Genomic DNA, 10,695 nt, shown 5'->3' on the forward strand with positions numbered 1-10,695 from the left:
TCTCTCTCTCTCTCTCTCTCTCTCTCTCTCTCTCTCTCTCTCTCTCTTTCAAACCAGGGCCCGAGGTGATTCCCAGCTACAGCAGCAGTGCCATGTCTGAGGCGGTGGTGCCTGATGCTATGGTGGCCCCAGCAGTGGGGGGGCCGTACGGGGAGAAGGCCGGCGGCCCCGGGGTGGACTTCAGTTACGTGGGCATTGACGCTATTCTGGAGCAGATGAGGAGGAAGGCCATGAAGCAGGGTTTTGAGCTCAACATCATGGTTGTGGGTAAGTAGCGCATGTGCTCACCAGCTAATGTTTCAGTCATATCGTCCAGATTTAGTTTGAGCGAGAATGAATGTTCTACGTACTGCACACTGAAAAGGTCGCTTTTTAGTCACAGAGATACTTTTTTTCTTTCTCATTCTGTGAGCCTTGTCATCAAGTGCAGACTCTAAAGTCAATTTCACATTTTTTTTGCTATCAACTCGTTACCATTACACTTAAACGTGTGTCTCAAAACATCGTCAGTCAGCTGTACTAAAATGTGTCTTGTAATTCAAGTATGATGCAGTTTTCTCTCTAATCATGGCAGAAGATGGAGGCCTCAAACTTATTTTAATAAGCAGCCACTTAAAACACTTTCTCACTAAGCCCTCATCACTGTGATCAGACACCTTTTAAAACAGGGGCTAATTACACATACACACCTCAACACTAGACAAACCCACACAGCCTCCCTACTGTACGTCTCCTCTGGATGATGTCGCGCCGGTTGGTCTTGTGTTTCATCCTCTCATTAAAAAGAAGTTTGTTTTAGAAGCAGTCTCAGGCTTGAGACTGATTTAAATAAAGTTGTGGAGGCAGTGGTAAACAAAACAGAACAAACTTGGTTTCCATGTTTAGGTGACGTTATGTACTGCCACTTTAAGAAAGGGGAGCCGTGCTAGAAGGAATGCAGCTGTTGGCTTCCATACCGGTTGTACAGATCCATGTGACTGTCTGAGTTTGTCTTCATAAATCAGTAAAGGTCTCCATGTTGACTTAACTTGAAGTTGAACTGTGAATGTTCGCTGCCCAGTGGGCCCCTCTAAACTCCTCTTCATTAACCTGTGGTGATGTTAGCATGGTGTGCAGGAGTCACAGAGGGTCCCATCCATATCAACAAACAGTTTATGATGACTCGGAGAGTCTAGAGTGAGTCTTGCTGCTTCTTCTACACTAAAGTCGACCTCGATTAATCTCCTCCATTTGGGGAGCCTTTTATCAGCTAACTGCAATGTGAAATTCAAGACTCGCAGTATTGTCATGCCCTTTCCAAGAAAACGACAACCATTCATGCATTTGTATAGATTAAATGTGTGTGCAAATATTATGAATGAAGGTTGTAGTTTTACATATTTACATCCATTCTTTTCTGGCTCAGTCTCACCCAGAATTAAAAACTGAAGGTAGTATTTACTACAGGTCTGAAGGGGGATTCTTTATTTCTGGTGGCTTAGTGCACAATAATCCAAGCCTTCTGAATTTTTTTTTTTTAAGACTAAAAACTGATTTACCACGGATCCGATGTGTCTTATTGATGGTGTGTTTGGGTTGAAGTCATGTGTCCTGATGGCTTTTCTGACAGTGTTGGTGCTGGCGTACACCTGCAGCTCGTCACTGTCAACTGACAGCGTGGAGTCGTCCCAACTGTCCAAATAATGGGTCTTGCTTGGGTTTTTTATGGCACCAATGTTGCAGTGTGTGCATCTGTCTCACTGTCTGCCTCTCTGACTGTGTTTTTCCTTACAGGACAGAGTGGCCTGGGAAAGTCTACTCTGATGAACACGCTGTTCAAGTCTAAAGTCAGCCGTAAGTCGGTGCTGGCTACAGCCCAGGAGAAGATCCCCAAAACAATCGAAATAAAGTCCATCAGTCATGGTATGGCCCTCTTGAACCCCTCAGCTCTTCTCTCTGTCCCTTCTTTTTTACCTGTTTTTTTTTGTGTTTTTCTGTCATCTGTTTGCCAAAATCCACTCATCTCATTCTCTGCCACTAAGTTGTTTTTCTCTTTCCCTCTGTGTTTACACTTTTCTCTTACATACTGCTTGTGTAGTCGCTCCAAACATTTACAGTACCTTATCCTTATTTCACTCTACATTTCTCTAATTGTAATTTTCTTTAATTACTGTAATCTTGGATGAAACAACCTTTGATTAAACTCTATTCTTAGCCTCATAAAACCAGCCCATTTTCTAATTTGGCAGCTGTGCAGTTGCAGAATCATGCTACATTTATTTTGCATCTCTAGTGCATGGTTAAATAGTAGTTAAAAGTACAAAGTGTTTTTGACATTAAAGTATATTTCTTTGTGTGCAGACATCGAGGAGAAGGGAGTGAGAATGAAGCTGACAGTCATTGACACACCAGGTTTTGGAGACCAGATCAACAATGAGAACTGGTACGCTACTATTTCACCATCATTGCATTGACGACATAGTGAAGTATTTCAATTGTGTCTAACCAGATGCCCCTCCCTGTCTCCTTACTTTTCCTGTTCTCTGCCTCTCTATATCCTTATCTTCCTCCTCTTTCCTCCTTTTACCCATCTACACCTTCTCCTTCTTTTCCTCTTTCTACCTCGGTGTTGCTTCCTCTTTTCCTCATCTCTTCCCTTTCCACTCCTCCCTCATCGTTACCTCAATCCATCCCTCACCATGGACTAGCTGGCAGCCCATCATGAAGTTCATTAATGACCAGTACGAGGCGTACCTGCAGGAGGAGATCAACATCAACAGGAAGAAAAGGATTCCAGACTCCAGAGTCCACTGCTGCATATACTTCATCCCCCCGACCGGACACTGGTAAGGACACATGCAAACATGGTTAAATGTAGACATGAGAGTACAACACACGAGATGATGGACGCTTTGAAAGAAAAACATTTTGGCGAATACACTTGTTCACTTTCAGATTGAAACCACTAATGTATGAAGATTATAGATGAAGCTACCGCCAGCAGCTTGCTAACTTATCCTAACGGTGTACTGTGGAGCTTCACTCATTAAAACACATTGAGATCTTTCAGGTCTAACAAAAGCGTTGAATGAATTTCCTTCCTTATAAACTATTTGCAAACATATTTCGGACCTTGCATCGTCAACATTCCTGTTCGCTAGCTCGTAGTCTTCTTCTTCCCTGCCTTTGTTGGCGTATTGCTGCGTTTCCTGACGCATTACAGATTGATCCTTAGCTGAGAAAAGAATCACAAAAAACCTGAAACTTCAACAACTGCCACTGGCAGTAACAGTGAGCATCAACTAATCGACGACGAGATGCAGCCGTTGAGCATGTGCTGACGGATCATATAAAGATACAGACTTTCTTTGTTTGTCCTCGAGCTTCTTGGTGAGGCAATGTGAAACATTTCTTACCCCTCATATTGAACACACACACACGCCCACACACATTTCCGCAGCACGATGCAACATATCCCAGAACACCACCACACACACACACACACACACACACACACAGGAAAGATGGGCTGCTCTCGCCAGGCCCTGCAGCAGCACAATGTCCCGAGTTTCACTCCCTGGATCTATTACAGAGACGCACATCTGGCTCTGATCGAACTGCATAAACTGCCGTCCCTCTCCACACTGTGTTGGTTCAGCGCCTCGCTGTTCGGAGCTCAGGGGGTTGGCGTATACCAGCAGAAGAAATTAGGGGCAGAGTGCAAACAGTCTCGTGTGTCCATCAAGTAATATTTTCACAGAGCATGTTCTAGCCTTTGCTTTTGTGTTACTCCAGTCAAGCGCTGCGGCCGGTCTTGGGGAAAATGTTGAAGGCAGCTGTGGATTGTCAGCCTCGTTTGAGCACACACACAAAGACACACACACCGTTGATCATCAGCACTATTCATGTGCTGCACCTCTATTCATTTTTGTGTCATGGACCTGTCTTTACTCTGGCAGGGGGCTGGTGTGAAAAGGCCCCCTGTCTCCGCGCCCCATCCAGCAAGGTTTCATGTTGATCCAACTCTGCAGATGTCACATGGGCTGGCCAGCAGCTGCTCAAGGATTGCCTTAAAAAGTCTAATGGGAGAGAGGAAGGAAGGACGAGAGAGACACACAGTCTGTGTGGGTGTCTGGGAGCATGCAATCAATTTTGCACTTTTGTCTTTTTCTGAGCGTGCTCTTGCATAAGTGCATGAGACTCCTTGTTAACAATAGCTGGTCTTTGTCAAAGTGTTGTTAGCCAGGCCAGAATCCTCTACCATAACCACATGCAGATGCTTTTGTCAAACTGGGGGCCACTCAAACTGACCACAACTCCTTTCAACCTCATCAAATAGATGTTCACACGTATAAAGTATGATTAGGTCATGGGTACAACAGTTTGAACTGTTAATACTCTGTTGTTAGGTACAGGAGTTCCTCCATCTGGGAGAATTATTGGGAACACCTGCCCCCTGGTGGAGGAGTTGTGTTATAACTCGTGTCATTTTTCTTGTTTTCTTGTCTCTCCCCGTCTCAGTCTGCGGCCTCTTGATGTAGAATTCATGAGACGTCTCAGTAAGGTGGTCAACATTGTCCCAGTCATCGCCAAGGCCGACACACTCACCCTGGAGGAGAGGGACTTCTTCAAAAAGAAGGTAACATTTTTCTGGTGCCATTTCCTCTTTTGTTTATTCTTTTAATAGATTTCTGTTTTACTGTATCTAAAATGTCTATCTTTCTTTTTTCTGCCATTAATCTGCAATCTAGAAACATGCTCTTTTTTTTTTTTTTCTTCTTCTCCCTCTTCATGCGTGCATTTTTCCATGTTTGTGGAGCAGTAACCAGAGATAAGTTCCTGTAGTTGCACTCTCCCCTCGCTCTCTGGACAGTCACAAAACATGGCTCGACTCAAGAGCATCTGTCTCTTTCTTTACCCTTTACGTTCTACACTTCCTCTACGCGGTTAATAAGGCTGCAGCTGTTCATTTGTATGTTTTTATTGGCAGTCTGCAAGGATCTCAGGTTTTCCCCTCCTCTCATTAGCGGCATAAACCCCCTGGTTTATGTGTGCATGCTTGTGTGCTTGTGTTTGCTTGTGTCGGTGCATGGCAGACCTGCTGTGTGCACATCTTGTGAGGTTTTCTGTTTTGTTTGTATACAGACAGCGATTAACCACTAAGCCCAAACTTTTGGAGTAGATTAGAAGGCAGATTAGTGTTAATACTGCCAGATTAAGGTACATTTGTTTGATGTCTCAAGACTGCATCAAGCGCGTCCGTCTAATTACTCCTGCAATTAAAGGCCTTAGTTTGTATCCTTTCAAATCAGTAGTGGCTTCAAAGTTTGTTGCGTTTCTCTTTGGCTATGTTCACATCACAAGGCCTTAATCCGTGGCTCTCAAGTGACACAGATGTGATCTTTTGCATCCGATTTTTTCCAACCAGATCTGGGCCATTTTCATATGTGGTCCTAAATCCAGTCGCTGGTCATATTGGAATTCATGTGTGTTTTTCCAAGTCACACTTCATTGTGCAGATTGCTCACCCTATCGAGCAGTAACGTTACACATCCAGTCATGCAAAGTCATACAGTATGTTTTGATTTAGGAGTATCATCTTTGTAATGGGGAACCCAGATCTGTTAAATCGAACAATATGTTGACAGTCCCTAGACTTCAACAACTCCAGTGTGTATTTTCGAGATACTGGCCAATCCCCCTCGTGTGTGACGTTTATGGTTGCATGTGAGACATTTCAGGGCGGACATCTGTTCACACTGATGTCGGGTATGGGTCACTTCAAACATGAATGTCAACAGAAATGTAATTGAGCATTAAGCCCTGTAATGTGAACGTAACCTTTCATGTTTGAACATGCTCTCACCAGATCAGGGAAGAGCTGCGAGCCAACGGGATCGACGTGTACCCTCAGAAAGAATTTGACGAGGATGCCGAGGACAGAATGATCAATGAGAAGATCAGGGTGAGCGAAAACTTTCAAAGCAATTACACATACATGTGGCAGGAGTTGCGAGTCTATTATCTGCCATCCTGAAACCATTCAGTCATTTTTAATGTACTTGAAATGAATAATTTCTGACTCGGTTGTCTGTTGATACTTAACCTGTGAGCAGGAGATGATCCCATTTGCTGTGGTGGGCAGCGACCAGGAGTACCAGGTCAATGGCAGGAGGCTGCTGGGGAGGAAGACCAAGTGGGGAACCATTGAAGGTATTACTCTCTCCCCGCTTCTTACCCATTTCACTTTTTTGTTCTCCTTATTTAAATTGTTTGGAAGAGACACTTCCAGTACAGAATACCTCAGTGTGTACATAACTAACCCAGAGGGGGTTTTGTTGAGAAGAAAAGACAAAAGGAGTCTGGTAAAGACCTCACTGAGACAGTCAGTCAATGAAACAATACTCCATTCAGTGTGCAGACTGGTGTCGTGTGCCATACAGCTGGTTCAGGCCTCTAGCAGACACAGTCTGTCTGAAGAGGTCTGATGTGTTTGCTTGGTCCCCCCCCCACACACCCCCCCCTTTGTACCACAAAGGATACACTGTGGATGCTCTCATAGGATATACGTACATTTTACTCAAATTTATACACACACACACGCATACAAGCTTATCTCTTCAGGAGGACTCTACAGAGTTCTGCAATGGCTGAGGGCATTTGAGTGTTGAGACAACAAACAGCAGCTCTTGGTCTACAGGGATGTCACACTGAGATCACTGATTCCACCTAGTGGACTGTTTAGGGAAATGGAATAGCACCAAAGCTTACCTCACAACTGTCATGCCGTCCTTTTTGTGTGCGTTAGCTCACTTTCAGTTATTTCTGATAACTCGTAACTTTTCTGTCTCCTTTAGTTGAGAACATAGCCCACTGTGAGTTTGCCTATTTACGGGATCTCCTCATCAGGTGAGGGAATTTTGTCTCCATATCATTTTGTCTTGGTCTTAAATGTTTCTGTTTTCATGCAGCCTTGTGTCGCTGTGTCAGTGTGTGTTTTATGAAATGTAATAATTTGCGTTTGATATGGTTATTCCAGAAAAAGGTTTTGAGGTGTGTCCATCTCTTCTACTGGTTTCTAATGGGTGTGTATGTTACTTCCAGGACCCATATGCAGAACATTAAGGACATCACCAGCAGCATCCACTATGAAATGTACCGCGTGAGGCGCCTCAATGAGAACAACACGGTGGTGGCTCATGCCAACGGTGTGCCAGAACATCGTCTTGCCGCCCACGAGATATAGACGCCAGCTGCCTGACTGCAGTTGACCCTCAACTGGGTGTAATTCATTTGCTATGAGACTTTGACCATCATTGACAGTCTTCCACCACTCCAGCCCTCCACTCCATCCATCTCACAGGTGGGATAGAAACTTAAACGCCTGCCAGAGGGACTTTATTTTCAGTGACTGTCGGCGGCTGAATGGACTGTTCATGTCAGTTTATTGCCTCATTAATAAAACACTATCGTCTCAACTGTCGCTGACAAAGAGAGTGAAGAGATGTTGGATTCTTCTTCATGGGCTGCATCTAGATTTTACCTGCTTCCAAATCTTACGGTTAACTTTCTTGGTTTTTCTTTGTGGTGCCAAACATTAAGGCATCTGCCAAACAGAAACGACTTACACTTAATATCTTTCATTGTCAGAGTTGCCTTAACCAGTAACGTGTTATAATCCTCAACTTTTTCTTCTAAGTTTGATGTTTTTTTAGCAGTGCTTATAATTCAGTATTGCACTTGATAACTACATTGTCTGCCATTGACAAGCATGCCAACATGCGACGCACATACAGTCATACCTGTCTGTCTGTATGATGCAGCGTCAGTCAGCTCCCTCACCCGAGGTAAACATAAAAAGGTTATCGACCAGCACATCATTTGTTTGTTTCTTTTTTGTCACAAGCTGTGTTTTGCTTTAACTGTTTGTTAAATGTTAAATATGGATGTCGGTACGTTGGCGTCCTCCTAAATTCCCTTTAATGTCATTGTTTATTAATAGAAATATCTTAAGAGTGATTTTAAGATGAATAAGTATTTATGCATGATATAAAATGTGAAAGTTTATCATCAGTTGTGGTCCACTTAATCAGATTATTCACACATGCACACACAGATACACACACTCAAACACATACTTGCTTTCGGGCCCATTGTAGTGCCTTATTTATTGGAGTGTTTTATAGCATTTTGGCTGAAACTGGAAAGAGAGCAGGTTTGTTGGTGCCAAGTTGACTACATTTGGTTATTTTTCAATCTTTTTCTTGTTTATCTCCAGTCTTCCATTGACCAGCCCACTTTTTTTGTCTATTTCTCATGATATACCACGGATCTTTATCAGTTTGAACCATATATGTTTCCCTAAAAGCTGTCACTGTCATGCTCTGTGCTGTATATTCTTCTGTGTTCTCATACATTTTTTTGTACTTGTATTATTGATAATAGCACATTGTCTTTTATCTTATTTTAAAGAAATAAAGATTAAAGTTGTAAATATATAATGTCTTGGATGAATTTTTTAAATATTACCGTTGCAATAATGTAAATTTTCCCTTTTAAACGACTGTATGAACCGTCCCCCCCCCCCATAGATACATGTACAGACCCGGCCTGTAGAGTAGCTTAAGATGAACAAATAGACTCTTTCATCAGCTCTGACTACAGAAGACCACACTTTAGATCATTTTCTACTACACTGGATCCCCATAGCATTTAATTGCATGTGTAATTCACGTTCGGAAGCATTTTAATTGCCATGTCATTAGGCTTTTTCCTTGATTAGCCTCTGAAATCAATATGGCCGCCTGCTAGGTAAGTGCATGGCTGATTAGCACTAATTACTCAAATGCATTTCCTCCTTTTTTAGAAAGAGAGAAGACGAGTCCTGAGCTCCAGACAAGGCCTCGGATCGGTGTGAGGATGTGCAGACGTCAGCGTCCTGAGGTACTGGAGCAGCAGCAGAATGTAGACGGAGCTAACTGCTGACGTCAAGTAAAAACGACTACAATCGCAGTGTTTTTCATGTCTCATTAATTTAAAGAACCTCATGCTTGATTTTGGATGTACACAAAACTGAGATGCAAAACAAAGTGATGGTTTCTTCACATACTGGGAACAAAAAGACGGAGCTAAATCCAGTTTGTACATGTGAATGTGAGAGAAACGGAAGGTTTGGTGAAATGTAGAATATCAGTTGCTTATCTGACATTAAATTGTTGCAGCAAAGTTAATGGTTATCTGACTTGATAAGTTCTCAATCAGCGTCTCTGAGGGCCAAAATGTAAACTATGGCTCAGATGTTTGCATAATGTGATGTTCGTCTTTTATCAATTCCCATGTTCCCCATACGCTTCAAAATGGCGACCCGCTGCATCGCTCCTCAAAATGGCGTCTGCCGCACCCCGTCTTCTGCAGTATTAAGATGGCACACGCCTGCAACGCCCACAACCCCCAACCCTCCAGCAAACCCCTATAACCTCAACTCATAAGTTGAGACCCCCACATTCTCTTACTCCTTTTCTACAACTCTCTCCCTCTCTCTCCCATCTCCCCCGGGAACAAGAGAGAAGCAGCTGCATCTCAACTCTCGCCGGCCGAGGCTCGTCCCCTCCCTTCATGCCACCCAGCAGTCGTCCTGTTGGCAGCCACCCAGCGCTACACCGCTTGCCTTAATGACATTCCTTAATGAGCTGCCTTCTTCCTGTATACTAATGAAGTCTGGCGACTCAGACGGAGAACGAACCCGTGAGTTTGTTTACAGGCTGCGTGTTTGCGTACAAGCGCATGTAGAGCTGTAGTTGTATTTCAGGTTTTATTGTTATGTAGCTTGTGGTGATAGTTCTGCTTGAGTGAACATTGAGTTGTACACAGAGTTTACACAGTAAAGGTGTGTACATGCTCCAGATTGCACCATGCCGGCTGATTTAATGGTTAGTGACACCTTGACAGCTTTGCCACTCTGCTGCCAGATTGCACTGCAGATTCAAGTATGTGATCCACCGTTGCACAATATTGCTAGATAGACAAGACCGATCACTCCAGCAGGCATTATTGGACAGGTATTAATAGATGAGGGCATGCTTATTGGTCAAAGTTGGCACAGCGTGATGGATGGGACCTATCGGAGCTCTCTGGACAGGAAGCATTTTGACGAATACTCAACCTAATGTAGTGGTTACACTAGTGTCAGTATATTTGGGGGAGGAATGTCCTTGGAAGTGACTTTCCTTATCTAATACAAAAGTCAGCCTATAGTTTAGTATGTGTATGTACACTTACATGAGTGCATGTCGTCCACATGCAGCGTCCCCCCTCTATGAAGTTGCCATGATGTTGGTCGACAAATGCGTTGCATTGCACCTCATTGCCATATCTTGTTATCCACCCAGCTCATCTGCATAGAGCCATCGTGCCACCAATTAACACCTGTTTGTAAGATGAGTATAACTATTTAGCATGCATCGCGTTCATTTTTTTTATCCTTTTGATTTTTTAATTAGCTAACTTGATTGCAAAATCTGTGGAGATATTTGTGCCAGTGTGATGCCGTGTGTGCATGCACACGGTGATCATGTTGTGCATATGTTTGTTTGTGTGCGTGTATGTAGCTGTGTGTGTGCACGTCTGACTCCCCCATTTCATGGCATGAGTTCTTGTTTGCCCCCATTTGTCTCCTCCTTCCCCCATCTGCTGTTTCTCTTCTCCTTTGTTGGCAGA

General features: G+C 43.5%; 1 protein-coding gene across 5 annotated transcripts in view; it reads left to right on the forward strand.

Annotated features, from left to right (window-relative positions):
• Positions 1 to 8,475, forward strand: part of LOC116397003 (neuronal-specific septin-3-like) — a 63,150-nt gene extending 54,675 nt beyond the window's left edge. For all 5 annotated transcript variants that reach the window (XM_031872081.1, XM_031872084.1, XM_031872082.1 and 2 more), the window contains 9 exons: positions 58 to 267; positions 1,774 to 1,902; positions 2,341 to 2,422; positions 2,688 to 2,825; positions 4,501 to 4,618; positions 5,849 to 5,944; positions 6,096 to 6,192; positions 6,837 to 6,888; positions 7,084 to 8,475. In XM_031872081.1, coding sequence (XP_031727941.1) covers positions 58 to 267; positions 1,774 to 1,902; positions 2,341 to 2,422; positions 2,688 to 2,825; positions 4,501 to 4,618; positions 5,849 to 5,944; positions 6,096 to 6,192; positions 6,837 to 6,888; positions 7,084 to 7,225 — 1,064 coding nt within the window. In that variant the 3' untranslated portion in view covers positions 7,226 to 8,475. The remainder of the gene's footprint in view (positions 1 to 57; positions 268 to 1,773; positions 1,903 to 2,340; positions 2,423 to 2,687; positions 2,826 to 4,500; positions 4,619 to 5,848; positions 5,945 to 6,095; positions 6,193 to 6,836; positions 6,889 to 7,083) is intronic.
• Positions 8,476 to 10,695: the final 2,220 nt, after the last annotated feature.

Source organism: Anarrhichthys ocellatus, unplaced genomic scaffold (genome assembly GCF_004355925.1).
Source record: "Anarrhichthys ocellatus isolate YVR2014 unplaced genomic scaffold, GSC_Weel_1.0 scaffold62, whole genome shotgun sequence".
Taxonomy (NCBI): domain Eukaryota; kingdom Metazoa; phylum Chordata; class Actinopteri; order Perciformes; family Anarhichadidae; genus Anarrhichthys; species Anarrhichthys ocellatus.